This window comes from Canis lupus, chromosome 25, assembly GCF_048164855.1.
Source record: "Canis lupus baileyi chromosome 25, mCanLup2.hap1, whole genome shotgun sequence".
In the NCBI taxonomy this organism is placed as follows: Eukaryota; Metazoa; Chordata; class Mammalia; order Carnivora; family Canidae; genus Canis; species Canis lupus.
In genome coordinates this window covers 33,604,688-33,620,951 of record NC_132862.1, presented here as the reverse complement: position 1 = coordinate 33,620,951, position 16,264 = coordinate 33,604,688, and the positions used below count along the sequence as shown (strand labels likewise).

At 47.3% G+C, this 16,264-nt stretch overlaps 1 protein-coding gene across 3 annotated transcripts; it reads right to left on the bottom strand.

Moving 5' to 3' along the window:
- Positions 1 to 550: 550 nt before the first annotated feature.
- Positions 551 to 16,146, bottom strand: GSG1 (germ cell associated 1). 3 transcript variants are annotated; one of them, XM_072798959.1, is made up of 6 exons: positions 15,903 to 16,146; positions 6,059 to 6,377; positions 4,841 to 4,888; positions 3,684 to 3,836; positions 2,934 to 3,045; positions 551 to 971 (listed from the first exon to the last, which is right to left on the bottom strand). In XM_072798959.1, the coding sequence occupies exons 1-6, from the start codon at positions 15,948 to 15,950 to the stop codon at positions 626 to 628; spliced, it is 1,026 nt and encodes a 341-aa protein (XP_072655060.1). In that variant the 5' UTR covers positions 15,951 to 16,146; the 3' UTR covers positions 551 to 625. The 3 variants fall into 3 exon arrangements, with proteins under 3 accessions (XP_072655060.1, XP_072655059.1, XP_072655061.1); XM_072798958.1 differs by having other exon boundaries at positions 4,718 to 4,888; positions 15,903 to 16,143; XM_072798960.1 differs by lacking the exon at positions 551 to 971 and adding an exon at positions 2,674 to 2,817 and having other exon boundaries at positions 4,718 to 4,888; positions 15,903 to 16,145.
- Between the last annotated feature and the right edge of the window lie 118 nt (positions 16,147 to 16,264).

Here is a 16,264-nt window from a genome sequence, read left to right as displayed (position 1 = left end):
GACCTGTCCCTGCATGCTATGGGAGGCTTCTTGTGTTTAATAGTCTCCTGGTAGCTTCTAGGTTAATACTTAAGCTCTCACTGGTATCTAGTCTGTGGGACACTGTAATAGGCAGTGTGGAGGACATCTGTCCTGCATGTCCAAGCTCCCAGGAGGGCCTTGGCTTTCCATTCTGTGACTTCTAGGAAAATTAAAGCACACCATGGAAGGTTGAGCCACAATGGATGACTATTGAGTTGCCCACCTACATTCCTCCAAACCCCAGATAGAGGACCAGACTGATAAGCCCCTAAAAGGCAGGAACTCGATTTTACTTCTCTTTGTCTCCATTGTTTAGCCCAGAACCTGGCACATAACAAGCAACCAGTAGAGAAGAGGTGATTCTGAACGCGGGAGATAGGGGGGTGGTGAGATGGGACACAGGAAGGGAAAAGAAGGAAAGAGCTGGGAAGGAAGAGGGAATGATGGCCTCTGGGCACGCACCCCTTTGGACTTGTATTTTCAGAGACGCTTGCTCTTACCCTCTGAAAACCATGCTCAAGACACAGACTTTGGCTTCAGTACATGTTGATAACAAGTGAACATGTAAGATTGGGTTCAGCCTGCCCTCTAAACCCGACTACTGCTAACACAATTCTTCCTCTACAGATGACCCTGCCACCTCTTCCTTTAGTCCCCGGCTAAGTCCTTGTTGGAATCCCTTGCGGTGTAGCTCTGAGTAGAAGTCAACTCCTTCAGAGACAGAGCGGATGGGCTGATTGTGGTACTGGTGGTAGCTGGTCAAAGTACCCCCCGTGTGGGCCGCGCATGACAGATGCTGAAGGGAACACTGGTGGTGGTGCGGCGGGAAGCTCAGCTTTCCTTTGAAGCTCTTACTGTGCTTACACTTGAACTCCAGCACCAGCTTGGTGTATGTGTTGAAGGTGGTGACTGCTGATGCCATGCAGCAGGTGAAGGAAACCCAGGCCACGCTAGGGAAGAACAAAAACACTAGACAGTCAGAATCTGACCTACTTATAGGTCTGAGAGAAAAACACCACAATCCCTCACTAGTAAACCAGTAAACTAGGCCGATGTCTCTTATGGATTCGGGGACCTGAGTGTGCTCCCTTCTACCATGTTGCAGGTAAAGAGCTATGCTTAAGAGGCCTGAATTTGGTCTGCCTTAGTAGGATATGTTCTGAATATTTTCTAATCAAAGAGAATGACTCTTGTAGTATTACATGTCTGACTAGGAGTTTAACAGATTCGTTTTCACTGGATTGCTTAGCTATCAGCACTGTGCTCTTTTATTCCTGATGTGCTTGTTCAGGCACACACACGCACACAGTTTTCTGGACTATGGTTTCCCAAGCTGTGGTTATCCTTGTAATCCCCCAAGATTCATAGACCTATAGCTCAGTCATATAGAGTAGCCCAGTGAAGCACCCCACACCTACCTGAGACACACACACACACACACACACACACACACACACACACACATTCTGCCCAAGATTTTCCTTCTCTCAGATCAGACACTGGGAGTGAACATTCCTCTTCCATCTTCTTTTGTTTTGAGTTGGTCTTAGGGGCCACAAAGTTGAGCCTCTATCTTGCAGGCAACATTCACTACAAATCTGGAGGTATTATATGTTGTACTGGTGGAATTTGCCTATTACAAAAACAATGTGGTTCTTGGCTTGAGGAAGTTTAGAATGGCTGGAAGAGAAGCTGGAGATTTAAGAGAAGCTGGATGGATTCAACAAAGAAAAAAAACCACCAGGGAACTATATCAGACACATTCCTAAAAACTTGGAAAGTCAACCCCTAAATCTCTCACCATGATTCTGGGAAGCCCAGGAAACAGGAAGTTGTGTGAGGTTAGTGAGGAATTTCATGAGGTCAAGTGATGGGTAAAGCCAGGCCACACGCTGGCACTGCATGTTCCCGTGTGCCGCCTCTGACAGCCTGAGCAGACCGGGCTGGGGATGCTTCTGATGAGTGTGCTGTAGTCTGAGCTCTGCAGGTGTAATGCCAAGAACAGCGAACGAAAGGTGCAAAACGATGGGTCTGGAAAATAAGTTCTGGCGCCTGGTAAATAGCCCAGAGACGCCTGAATCAAACAGCACATATTCTATCATGAGAAAAGGGGATAGGATCTCATGACAGACATGGGTAGTCGTCCATATTGCCTCCGTTAGCTTGGAAACTCCAGCTGGAGGCATTGTCTTCTCAGCACTGTTAAAGTACTTAGCACTTTGTCCAGACAGCAGTGCAGGTCCAAGCTGGCACCGTGAATAGGATGTGTTGCTCAAGGGAGAGAGTGAGGAACTCAGACAAAGGGGATATTTGCTTCGAATATGTTTATTTTCTCATGGTTGCTGCTTCTCTCTTTTTAAGAGAAACCGAAAGTAATTGCTTCCTTCGTTCTTTCAGGGTTAGAGAATGACTGGTGGGGGAGGGGTGGTTATTTCTCACAGTTTGGTGGAGTAAGAATGGAAGTAGGAAGAAGTTACTCTTCATTATAGAAGAGTCAGCCATTCACAGGGAATGGAATTCAAATCTCAAGGCTAATTCTTCGTTTCTCTGTCCTCCAATACCTTGAACCATAAAATGTATAGAATACAGAGAGAGCATCACTTGCACAAGCCACGCAGAATCAGTCTTATTTCCCATGGCAAGATATATATCAGGTGAGGGAGCAGCTACTACAGTTGTTGCTTTGGAAAGACTGGACAAAACAAGCCAGAAGGATCTTCTCTGTACCTCCACAGGAGGTGGGGAAAGAACAGGTGTGGCCTGATGGTCCAGCCATTGGGTCGACAGATTCCTGGGCTGAGCGACGAAGAGAAGACAGAAGGACACTGAGCAAGCATCTAGTCAAGGGCAGAACATCTAATGCAGGGTGGCTGGGGAGGGGCTAGAAGGTTCAGGAGATGGTGAGCACTTACTAGAAGGCCCAGCCATAATTCCAAGCATGTGGCCTCCAGTCTTCTGGACCCAAGTTGGCAGTTGCCTGGAAGACTTGTGAATACATCATATGGGCCACCATCCCCAGAAGGCCTACAGAGGGAACAGGAAGGCAGCACCCTCAGAGACGCTGGCATTGCCCTCTCTGGGGAATGTGAGTTTGGAGCAACTTTCCTCATTTTGCATCGGGTACAGCCTATGTTGAGATGCTCCGTTTCCCATCTGCCACCACACGTCCAGGGAGACTAATCTGCAAAGGGGGCTTCTCCTTGAATGCATAGCCTTGCAGTAGGTTGCCCCAGGCTTTAGGTGGAGAGCTAAGGGGAAAGTTTCTGACTCAATGCTGCACTTAGGGCCTTTTGACTTCCCACCCATGCCCTCAACATGAGATTTATTTTTGATCTATCTTTATATCTGCATCTCTTGCTCTTACTTGATCCCATGGAATCTTAAAAAGCTCTGGGTATGTACAATGGAAAAAAGTAAACCAAACTGTATTTCACCTACTGAGAAACCTTGCAAAGAAGATGAACCTATAGAGAAATCATTTTGCCAAGTACATGATGATCTAATATAAAATTTCATTCCAACTCCGATGTACCTGCAACATGTCTCCTCCATCCGTTCCTTATCCTGCCTCCTCCTTCCTGCCCTCCCGATAGACACACGAGCCTAGCAGAGGTGCCTCAAAGGTGAAGGCACCCACTCTCTCCTGTCTGGGAGGCACCCACCTGACAAGACAGAGGAAATTGCCGCGAAGGCACTCAGCTTGAGCCCGTAGCCCGGGTTCCCAGTGAACAGCAGGTCCGTTAGCAGCAGGAGGAAGCTGACGAATTCAAGTCCGATGGAGAAGAACTGGGCTCCCAGTGATAACCATAGGATCTCTGTCAGAAACCAGAGGAAGAAGAGCCCTCACCCTGACAGTTGGATGACTGAACACTGAGCAACCAGTGCCTGTCAGGAGGGAAAGCCTTGCAGAGTCAGAGAAGAGGAGAATGGACAGAGCTGGCACCAGAGGGGGGCTTTCCCTAATGTGGGTCCTTTGCTGTCACCCCCAGGGCTCTCTGCTCTGCTCAGTACTTGATAGAGAATCAAGGAAACTTGGCTGACTGGAAATAGGTGAGGAGATTCGAGAGGAAATCTTCTAATTGTCACAAAATCTTGGGGCGCCTGGTGGCTCAGTGGTTGAGCGTCTGCCTTTGCCTCAAGGTCCTGGGATCGAGTCCTGCATCGGGCTCCTGGGGATCCTGCTTCCAACCTCTGCCTATTTCTCTGCCTCTCTCTCTCTGTGTCTCTCATGGATTAAAAAAAAAAAAATCTTAAAAAAAAATCTTGCAGGGGCATGACTTTGCTGTGGGTCATTTTTGCTCTCTTTTTTCCTGATTGATTAGAGCAATCACTTCTGTTTCTCCCTTTCCTTTTATCACTCCCTCTGTTAAAATGTATATATATTTTATTTAAAAGATATGTGAGAAAAAAAAGCTTTCTAAGCTTTTCAACATGGTTACTTGGCAACATGAGGAGGTTAGAGCTGTTGGTGTTTTTTTTTTTTTTTTTTCTATTTGGGAACTTTATTTGTTCCTGCTGTTCCCTTATTTTTTTTTCTTTTGCATTCCTGCATATAAATGAGAACTGGCTCTGGAAGGAATGTGTCACCCCTGGGACTCAGAAGAAGAGAAAAAGAGAGGACAGTACAATATAGAGCACTGTTGGGCCAGAGGGGCCCAATTCAATGGCAACTAAATTTGTTACCAAACCCACATACTTGCCACAAGCCCCAAGGGAGGGTGGGGGAGGAAAGCCTTCTCCATCAACTGCTTCCCTCCAAATCGGAGAGTGGGGTGACATGGGCCTTGCAACGTGGCAAACTCCAGTAGTCCTTTCTCACCTCTCTCGGTTGGTGGTGTGAGTTCATTGAAAGTTCGGCACCTCTCCCCTGAAACACAGACAAGGTATAACCTCAGGGAGGGATGAAAACTTCCCCAGTCCCACACCTGGCACCACTTCAGTGGCTCAGACCAGACATCTCTCTTTGAAAGCAGGAAAGAATGCATCGTGGATGGATGGATGGATGACATAGGCAAGAATCACTCAGGATTAATTTCTCTGTCCCCGGTTCCTGACAGTGAGGAAGAGGACATTACCCCGAGAGGGCTTCTGCAGGGAAATGTTCCCGTTTCTCATGTCAGGAGGGTTAGCAGTCCTAATGTTAACCAACACCTTTTGCTGCCACCTACCACTGGTCTGAATGGCTCTCAATTGTCTCTAGGACTGAGGTGGGAGCTGCACTAAATGGCACATTATTAACACATAGAAATACACACACACACACACACACACACACACACACACACAATTTATATTCCTCTTCGTCTCCTTTTTCCCTTAGCCCAAATAGGGAGAAATAGGCTAATTGTACTCAATTCTGGGCTTCAGGAAAACTTCACTACCTGGTGATCTCTGAATGCTCGGAGCAAGGAGGAGAGGGTGTCCTTAGGCTAAAAACCCTAGGAATGCAAGTTAAGGAAGGCACAGTGACACAGCCCCCACTTTGTCAGTAAAGCATTGAGCTGCAGGAGACCTGAGAGGTCAAGCGTGTCTTTACTTGATCTAGTTACCTTCCTGGGGCTTCGGTTCCCCTACGCTGGAAATATAATGGTGATACTTAGAACAAGAAAATCCTTTGGGTGGGATGGGGGAGGAAGGGGCTTTATAGGTGATCTACTCTGATCCTTCCATCTCACCGACAAAAAAATCAAGGTCTCTAGAGAGGATGCTGCTCATATATGGTCGCAGCTGGGCAGAGCCAGGGTTTTTCCTGTAAGAATCATCTCTCCTCATTTGGTCTCCAAAGTCACCAGAGTGGGAATTCTCATGATGTTACAAGTCTAAATGAAACCATCTAAGGACAGTGCTATTTAAAAAGCAGCATGTCTACTAGACGGTCAGGAGGGTCAAAGCAGGTGGACTGTTGGTCTTATTTACTGGGAGCCCTAGGCCGAAGGGATGGGATACAGAGGTGGGAGATGCTGAGCCTTCCCACTGGTTCTTGTCCTTGTTAGGTCCTCTGGGGAAAGAAATCAGGCATCTGGGCTGAGGAACCCACCTGGTTCTTCCACAATTTCCTCACAGGATAGCCACATGCCGCTCCAGAAGGCATGGAAGGAGAAGCGGTCATCCCCAGCCTCCCAGCTGTATTGCACCACCTCCTGGGATGATGCGTCGGTGCTGCTCCCATCCAAGGGCACCGGCACGTCAAAGCACTCGGTTGCCAGACCTTTTCCGCACACGGGCTTGGGCACCTTCTGTGTGCCCACAAACCAGGAGTTGCTGAGCAGGGATGTTGTGGAGAGGCTGAGTGATAGCATGTTGAGGATGGCAGATAGGAGTGTCCGTTGACCAGAGGAGCCCTTCGAGAACTCCATCTGTAAGACAGAGAGCTTGATTTCAGAGCCTCCTTGGAGGGCTGGAAATCCTTCCCTGCGGCTCCCTGAGCACAAGCCACGCTCCTCCACCGCGATGGGCCTACCCCCGGAACTTTCTCCAAGGAGTCCTGTGGAGGCTTAGCTTCAGGAATGGCCTGGAGTAGGCACCATGGTGTTTATTTAACTGGACCTCATTATACTAAAATGCTTATTGAGGGTGATCTGAATAAGTATCAGAAAATAGCCTGAGTCAGAATGTGATTAAACCACTGAGCTAGTGTCTATCAAGTTGAGGGAAGGAATTGGGGCCACTCTAATGCGCTTACTGATAATTCTTTTTGGCTTTGTCTCAATGAGAGGTAGTAGCACTGACTTGCTGAGGTACTTTTTAATCGTAACAATGGAAGTTTGGGGTGTCCTCTCCTCTGTATTACGGAGTCCTCTGAGAGAAGAGTAAAGGAGGATGTGGCCTATCAACCAAAGTTAAGCTGGGTCACCCCAGGTAGGGAGCAGCAAGGATTAGGGCTTTCAGGATTGAAGAAGGCAGTGGACCAACTGGGCTATGGGGTGGCTGAAACCCCTGGAGAGGAGGTGAGGCTATAGGTTCTGAGAGAGGTTGTGATGTGGGTTGAGGTTTCATACACAGCCACAGAGATGACTGAATCTCAAAGAGGAGGTGGCTACATGGCATCCATGGAGACTGGAAACCCAGAGTCATGGTCATGGAGCACCCCAGGGAGGGTGCCCTTGGTCAATGAAGAGGCGCTTAGAGGGGCATCTCCATGGCTTGATGTCACAGTGGTGCCTGGCTCTCAGAGGGGACAGTGTGTGGCAGCAGAAAGATCTGTGGCCCCATGGCTCTGGCTGGAGTCTCTGACCCCCCTATCATTTTAGCCTAAGAGAAGAGGAAAGTCAGTTGAAAAATGACCACTGTTAGATGTTTGGACCTTGGTGAGTGGTGACTTGGAGCCAGATGGAACTTTAGAAAAATCAAGTAATCTGACAGGTCTTGCACTTTGTGTAATGGAGCAGTTTATACTGTTATATTAATACACACTGAAGGGAAAAAAGAAGCCCATATTTAGTTGCTGACAGATGCTTCTTAAAGTAAACCATCTTGAGCTTTCCAGGGGATCTCTCATATCAGAATTAATCAGACCTAAATCTGCTTAGCTTAAGAAACGTAAATAAAACCATAGCTAAATGGGACAGGCCCATAAATCTGCCTCATAATCTCCAGCTTAACATTGTCTGCATTTAACAGGGAACTTTATCTTAGAAATATAACAGTTTGTTTTTCAGAATTTCCAGGACTGAAACAGTGCATACCACAGACAAAGTACAGATTATTTATGGCAAAAAGAAATATACAAAGTTCATATGCATGTAAAAATCAATATATAAGACACATGATAAAACAACTTTGGGAAAGCAATCTGCTAATATGATTTTTTAAAAAGCACTCAACGAATTAAATCCACCAAGAATTGTCGGTCTGTGCAGGATCTAGGTGACCTTGGTAAAGAAAACCTTAGCATCTGGAGGGAAGAAGATCTCCTATTAGCCCGTATGGAAGTCACACGTTGCCCCTGTTCCCCCCACCCCCAAAAGAATGTTTCTATCTTGCTTTTAACTGTGAAAATCCTATTGGTTTTAGCCACAGTTCCATTACTGTAAGTTATTCTTTCTAATTTTTTTTGTATCTATTGCTTGAACAGGAAATGGACTTCCAGATAAAGCATCATTAATCATTCTGTATCAAGACTGACCTAATGATTTAGGCAATTCTACATTTTAAACAACTTCCTTTTCAATCTAACATGGCTTAGAAATTTGTCTACTATCACATCAGATTTTTACTCTACCCTCAATTTGTTTCAAGTTACGCATATTTGTAAATTGGTCTGCAGATTATTCACAGATAAGAATAATGAACCCTGGACCACAGTACAACCACTTTGTGGCACCAAAGTGATAACCAATTTAAGGAAGAAGTGATCTGAGAAACAAAGGATGAAAAAAAGCTTGAAATAAAGATCAAAGAGGCTGCTTCCAGAAGAAATGTCCAACCAAGGACACAGGGAGCCTTATTCAAGAATTATCTTGACAATTGAATGGGAATTAATTCAAGAGCCTTTTCAACACTTATAGTTCCTTGCCCTTCATCATGTTTTATTTCTCCCTAAACGTGCCCTTTCTCTCTGGGATCCAGATAACCTCCTGAATTGGAAGATCAAGTCTAATTTTGCAATGATCTCTTTAAGGTGATCATGAAGCAGCAGCAGCTATAAGAAAGGTTGTATCTTTGCATATGCTGACAAGCCCAATGCCAAAGTGACTCTTTACTCTCTAGAAAAGGGACAGAGAGTGGCTTCCCAGACACTCTGGCTCAGATCAATAGGAAATGAATGCACAGGTGCCAAAATGTCACTAATTCTCCCATCAACATAGGTTAACAGAAAAACTCAGAATTAACATAGATGACAAATTGATGAGACAGTCACAACTCTTAATCAGGTGCAAAATAGCTATGGAACGTGTGTTCTGAGCAATAAGAGGGGGAAGCTGGTTACCTTGGCCATGGTCAGTGTCTTGCAGCTTGTCTGGAAGGATCGTAGGATGTCATCTGCGCCCCAAATCCCTTTGGTTTAATGTTGACAGAATGAGACTGCCTTCCCACCCTCCCTTCCGATCCCTCCTCTTCTATCGCCTATTTTTTTGGAGTGTCTCATGATTAAATGCTGCCTTGCAGGGAACTTGGGCATTTAATAATTGACGATGCAATCATGGCCCAGCTGTTCTGGAAGATTACACAGGAGAGCTTGCCAGTGGGGATCTGGGATTAAGCAAAAGCAGCAAGGACCTGCATTCACCGAAGGAAGTTTCTTTAAAAAGTTAAGATTCAGTTTCCACCAAACTGCCATTCCCTAGGAAGCTGGTGGGAAGAGCTTGGGGTTGATTTGAAGGCAGATACAGAAACTATTACAGGGGCGCCATTACTACAAAAGTTCCCATTCCTTCGTGTAGGGTTTTCCATCCTTTTAATAAGCTCTGTTATCTGCAATGTCAGGGTTTCGGAAAGCCATGGGTATGAAACAGCTTCCTTGTGTCACGGGTGATCTTCACCGTCCAGTTAACATCGTTAGTGGGGGTTATTAACAACGTCCCTCCAATGGAATCCAATGGGATACTGAGACAGTCAGAGTGTGTTGGGTGGGGTTAGGGCGAGGATGCAGATGGACTAGAACTGGAGAGAACTCTGTGTCTCTCATGAATAAATAAAATCTTCCAAAAAAAAAAAAAAAAAAAAAAAGAACTGGAAAGAAATGATCTCCAGGGTCAGCAATGCTAGATTTTATCTGCCATTTCTCTCCCAATCTTCAGGCAGAGGAATAAAAATGTTTGTTTCTAAAACTCAAAAAAAAAAAAAAAAGTAATCTGACAAATGAATAAGGGACATATCTTCTTGCTGCCAGTCACCTAGAAGTACAAGCTGTTCTTATGTCCTCAAAAATCGTACTGATTAACCGGATGACAAGACTGGAACACATTCTGCAGCTTCTTTTGATTCTCTGAATACCCCATGGGTTTTTGTCCTCTGTGCCTTTGCAGATGCTCTTCCTTCTTTCTGGAATGTCTTCAGTCTCCTTGTTATCTGGCGATCTGCCTCTCATCAAGATTAGTGTAAAAGTCACTCCTTCTCTGAAAATGTCTCTTTTCTCCCAAAGAACAGTTTCCTCCTCTCCGTCCTTCCATACTGTAACCCTCTTGTAATACTTCCCATGTTTCATGATACTTGTCTCAATCATAAAGTCCTGAAAGGCCACTCCTTTACTGGAGCAGCAGATCAGTTCTCAGATCTGACTGAGCACCAGAACTGTCTTTGAAACTGAGGAAAATATTCAGATTCCCGGGCCCCTGTCCTGAGATTTCACGGTAGGGATGAGGCCCAGGACTCCTTCGTTTTAGAAATTAAAGTGCCATCAAGGAACACCCGCTGTTTGGCTCATTTGGGGCTTACGTTTAATGAAACCCTCACATTCGGCCCGGTCCTCCCCTACCTTTCCCAGACTGACCACCAACCAAGTCATGGTTTTCCCATTCTGTATTTGTGCAGTTAGTTGGTGGAATCAAAGGCAGGCTCCCCTCCGAGTGAATGAGCCCACATTCTAGCCAGATGAGTCTCCTCTGGATCTTGCTCCCTACAAGATCTAGGGGTCTCGTCCTCTTCTAGCGCTGATATAACAGCACATTTGATGCACGTGTGCTTATGCACAGTCACAGGTGTGACTCCTATATCACCCCAACGACTCCATTCATCGTGACAAAGCTCCCCCTCCTTTGGGAGAAGGGAGAAGGATTTTGTGGTCACTTTTCACATTTGACTTGGCTGTCACTTGCCTGACTATACAGCTTTTGTCCTGACGCTGGGTGGCGCTCTCTCCTTATATTTTTCTCTCTCTGGTCACAGGCTGCCCCCAGGAGTCCGCAAATGTGAGTGTAGGTGGCGGCTCCTCCCTGTGGGATGGCTTTTTTTTTTTTTTCTTCCTTTGGCTTCTTCCCCACTCACACATCTATAGAATGCCTTGTGTCAGCCGTAGGGAATTCAGGGCTTGGAATGAACCCTGGGAGCATCTAGCCACTCCCTCGAGGACATCTCGTAGGATTATTTCCTGTAGCACATTTTTTTTTGTGACCAGTTCCAGCTTTCAGTGACTCAGAGAACCTCAAATACTTCCCCTGGGAAATGCAACTCTATGATATCAGAAAATAGAGTTAGCCAATGCTTCCTGAGGAGTTTGGTGCACATTTTTCTTTACTGAATTGTTATCCTCATTCCCTTTCCACCCCACAATAGTGAACAATTCTTTTCCCTTCTCCGCGCTTACACCCCTCAAATACTTGCAGACACTTCTCATATCCCGCTTGAGTCACCGTTTGGCACAGTGTGATGTCTTTGGTTTTTATTGCCTCTGCTCATAAACCACACCCCTGTGCCTTAGTAGGTTGAAATTCGCCTTCTCCAGGGAAAAGGGGATGTGAGTGGCAGAGTCTTGAGGTTATGTGAGGGGGCCTGGAGGTAGACTGCAAGTAAAGCAAGCTAGTGTCACTTCAGTCTCTCAATGACTCGGACCCCTTCCAAGAAGACCTGCACATACTCATCCCTTTGTATTATTTTCCTTAAAGAGAGCCTCCAAAGTTATATTATTTTAGGCCTCCCCAAAGCTTGAATCTATCTCTTAGGAGGCCGTGTGTTCTGGATGCCTGGGCTGTGGCTGGTGGACTACTTAGCTGTGATCTATCTTGAGGACATGTCCCCTCCCCACGGACTCTGTGCCACAATGTCTAATTTCCTTTTTTTTGACGAAACATGAGTTTCTCTGCCTGGCATCCCACTCACTTCCTTTCATTATAATTTAGGCATGTTAAATATTTTTTCTTCTCCTTCCTCTCTTCAACAGAAAAAGTAATTGCTCGTCAATGCAACATGAGTATAATTAGCTTGGGCTCAGAAAGCTCATGACTCAGGACAGACACAAAGATTCCATATTTCAAAACAGTATTTAACTTTGGTATGTTGGACTGTTACCATGTCAGGATGATCCCCACGGGGACCTATACGTGACTCAGCACTTATGACATCACAAAGCCAAGGTTTGGGACTAACCTATACTTGCTAGGCCCTCAGTGACTGTACCCCCGCACTGTAAAAACCATATTTACTAAGTACACACAGAGAGAAACAATGGTCTTGAGACACCCACATAAACTTCGTAAACAGGAATCCAATTTATTGTTTTGTGAATACACTGTAGATTAGAGGTGATTAAAGCAATGGGTAAGAAAGCTGAGCCAGAGCAGATTGCAAAGCATATCACTCGCCTAATGGCAAAGCCTGGGGCTAAATGATCTAGGGGTTTGTTTCTTCCCCATCATCAATAGTGCCATCTCCCAAAATAGGTTCATTTGCTGCCTCTCACCCTCCCACCCCTATGGGGCAGTAGTATCTCCCTCCTCTGCCCAGGAGTCAGATTTCTGACCCATGCCTCATTAACTAATTCCTTTCTGTTACTCAGCAGTCAAAAACCTGGAGTGGAATGTAAATGTTTCTGCTGTCTCGGGCTCTCATCTACATGCCCCCTGTTCTTTGTTTCTGCATGTTCCACCGTGAGCCTTTCTCATGCAGCTCCAATGACAGGCAGGCTTGACTTGGGAGTTGCTTGCAGCTGTGTCTTATTCATTGCTGATGCTCAGAACCTAGCACTTTCTAACACGCAGGAATGAATGAATGAAGTTTGTAATGGAAACCAGGCTCAGAATACAATTAAGCAGCCTATGAGTGAAGAGAAGATACGAATAGAGAAAAGTGTCCAGTCTTCTATTGTCAAAGGACACACGAATCCTCCTGATTCACACACATAGGAGCAGCGAGAAGGTAGGAGGAGGTTCACAGGTCCACAGACACACCCTGTGCCTTTCTACACAGATGTGCATCGAACAGATCCTCTGCCAATACATTTCCTCCCACCTGTGGAAACATTCCTGCTTTTCGATGAGCAAACCCCAGAAAACAGCAATGATCTCATGAACAAGTATTATCTTTGGTTCACAGAGACCAGGGTACAAAACAGATTGCTTAAAAGCCAGTGACCGATTGAAAATGCCATGTCCTTTCCCAAGCTCCGTGATTCCCTACTGATTAGAACCCTTTCGGATGACATATCCCCAACCCATTTGGGATTTCCCAGCTCCACAATTTTTGCTTCAGTGCCTCATGTTTGTCTCATTCACTGATGAAGATAAGGAAGGTCTTCATACAGGACATTTTGGTTTTCCTGCCAGCCTGGAAGGGCAGAACAATGCCACCAAAATGCCCATGCTGAGTGTCCAAAATATTACCTTTAGGACACTTAGCTGTGGGATCTCTCGGTTTCAGGTTAAGCTCCTCTGCAAGTGTTTTTTTTTTTTTTTTTTTTTTAAGATTTTATTTATTTATTCATAAGAGACCAGAGAGAGGCAGAAACACAGGCAGAGGGAGAAGCAGCTCCCTGTGGGGAGCCCGATGTGGGACTCCATCCCAGACCCTGGGATCACGCCCTGAGCCCAAGGCCGATGCTCAAGCGCATCTGAGCTCCCGCAGGCGCCCCTGCAACAGTGTGGAGTCCCCTCGTGGCCCCCCACAGGGGCGTGGAGAACCAGAAGGGCTCTTTCTGTCTAACATGGGTCCAGAGTTCTGGGAACACTTCGACTTCTGTTCAGTTGGAAGCCCTGAAGAAAAGCGCTTTGGGGCCTCTCCTCTCGGTCGCCTTTCCCTTTCCGTTGTTAGTGGAATTGTTAGAGGGCTTTTGCTAATGCAGTCATTTCCAGGAGAGGAAGCCGCCTTTTCTTCCCTGCCCCGAGCAGCTGGAGTGAATCACAGGGGCAGCCACATCTGCGCATCCTGTGGGGCAATCGCTCACGCGCGGGTGACCGAGCCCTGGGGCCTGCCGGGGCCGAGGGGTCCCGGGGGCCGGGGCGGGGTCTCCTGGGTGCTGGGGCACGGAGCTGGGCTGCCCCCGTCCACTCAGCCCGCGCTCCCTCCGCCCCTCCCGCGGCCGCGTCCCTGCGGGCTCCCCTCGCCCCCCTCCCTGGCTGAGTAACACGCCCGCCCCCGGGTTACTACGGCGCCCGGTCGCCTAGCAGCGGGCGCGCGTTGCCATGGCGACCCGAGCGCAGCGCGTCTGGAATCGCTCGGCGCGGCCCCGCCTCCGGCCCGAGCGCGCGCCGCCTGGGCCCCAGGGCTGCGCTGGCCAGGCTGGGGGGGGGACGCTGCCCCTCGGCTCAGCCTCGAGGCCTGAGGTCCAGGAGTGCGGCTGCAGGGGAACCCCAAGGCGGCATGTCCCAGCCCCGCCCTTCCCCTAAAGGCCCAGCAGACCCTGGTTGCCGGGCTCTGAAGGAAGACTGCGTTTGCCTCCTTTCGTGGATCGGAGACGGACACCCAGAGACCACGAATCCTCGAGCAGATCTGGGTTCTAGTCTCTGCTCCACCCGCGACCGCACTGATGATTTTGGCCACGTTGCATAACCCATCGGGGTGATTCAGAAGCAGGGAGAAAGGGTGGTCCTTCACGGCTGTGCTGCGAAGCGCCGAGAGGCAGCGGGGAAAGTGTAGAGGAAGGGGGAGGCACTCGGCCAGCTCCAGACCCCTTGCTGGACTCCCCCGGTAGTCGTCACCATCAGCCTGAAGGAGAGGTGGCCGCTTCCTTCTAGGAGGGAGCATTTGCCTTGCCCAAGGCCACAGCGCTAGTAAATGGGAGTCAATATTCAAAACCTCTTGGTTCATCCTCAGGCTGCCAGGCAGGAAAGGGGAAGTGCAGCCACTTGAACAAAAGGCAGGGATCGCACGACAGATTATGGAAACACACAGAATGAGGCAATGGATTAAGTGTTTCATACTTCAGATATATACTGAAAAATACTCCCTCATTCTCTCAGTCTCTCCTAAATAGATAATAGAATTTACTACACTTGGCTGTTTCTATCACGTTCTTACCCATTTCTGTGGGTTCTCCTATGTATGCTCTCTTCACTTTGGGTGCTGTCCTTCTGGATCCCTAACTACCAGACAATGAACAGCACACCGCAGTGCTCTGTGTGCGTGTCTGTGTGTTATTTCCCTGTCTGATTGTAAGCTTCATTTTTCTCTCCTGAGAAAGGCAGGAAGTATGAGAGTGAACAACATTTGCTTTTTCCGTAACTCTCTGAGCTGAAAGTTGGCCGTTCCCAACTATCTCAGATGGGAGGCAAGTCATTTCCAGATGTGGGTTCTCCTACACAAGCCAAGACACATCTTTTGCTGCCTGAGGGTCTCTCTGGATCTGGAAGGATACTTGAAGATTCTCTGAGACCAGAAAGAAGCAACTAGCACGACTAAGGATGTGTTCTCCTTAGTTCCAGTAGATTTTAGACCATAGCTGGCTATCAGCAGGACCATGGAGGGGGGCCTGCCTCACCATTCCCTGGCAGAGAACTTAATATCTGCTCTTACTGTCGTGGTTGCCACCACCACTGGGCCTTTTACCAGGAACCAGATTTTGGCAACAGGAATCATACAGAGGGGAGGGAGAAAGGAGAGCTAGAGGGTTCTAAGCAGTCTTGGGAACAGTGAGGAAAAGTCTGATGAAGAAGGCAAAGGAAGAGGAAACAAAAATTTAGCAGAAGAAGATGAAAAACCAAAGGCCGAGGTATGACATCACCAGGTTGATCAATAAAAATGGGGCTTGAGGAACAGATTTCTATTCCCATTTGTATAATCTTACAGTGTGTTCTCCAGTTGGTGACTTTGTATAACCCGTATTACAAATCCAACATAAAGGATACGATATAGGAAATAGTTACGAGAGTCCAAAAATCTTGCTGTGAGGAGCATCGGGTATTTGTTGTATGAAAGTGTCCAGTCACTATCTTGTACTCTGAAACTAGTATTACACTGTATGTTCATTGGAATTTCAATAAAAACTTAAAGAAAAAAAGTGGAGTACCTACCTTCTGGGTGAGACAAACATTTTGAGTCAGTTGAGAGGGATTGCTCATTCACTTTTGAAGCTCTGAGGCAAAGGTGTTTCAGTTTCTCTTCTGCTTGGCCTTGATCGGTTGCGTGGAATGAATATCTAGTGGGGAGATGAATCAGGCCCCTCCTGCCAGCAGAGGGGTGAGGTGGTGTGAGGTGGGCTGGAGAAGGTGTGAAAGGTTATGCTGCAGCCAGGACATCAGTTTGGGAGGGGCTGGCTGACACAAGAGATTTTCTCTGTGACATCACAGTGGCAGGTAGGGCTCTCACTGCTGCCCCCACCCCCGCTGCCTCTCGCCCTCCTCAAAAGAACAGGGGTGGGGGTGTGGGGGTGGGG

Coding starts and splice junctions, on each gene's coding strand:
- GSG1 (XM_072798958.1), bottom strand. CDS start 15,950: ATGAGCAATCCCTCTCAACTGACTCAAAATGTTTGTCTCACCCAGAAG. Junction 4,889..6,058: donor GGAAATTGTGGAAGAACCAG/GTGGGTTCCTCA, acceptor TCTGTGTTTCAG/GGGAGAGGTGCCGAACTTTC. Junction 3,046..3,683: donor AATTTCCTCTGTCTTGTCAG/GTGGGTGCCTCC, acceptor TTCCCTCTGTAG/GCCTTCTGGGGATGGTGGCC.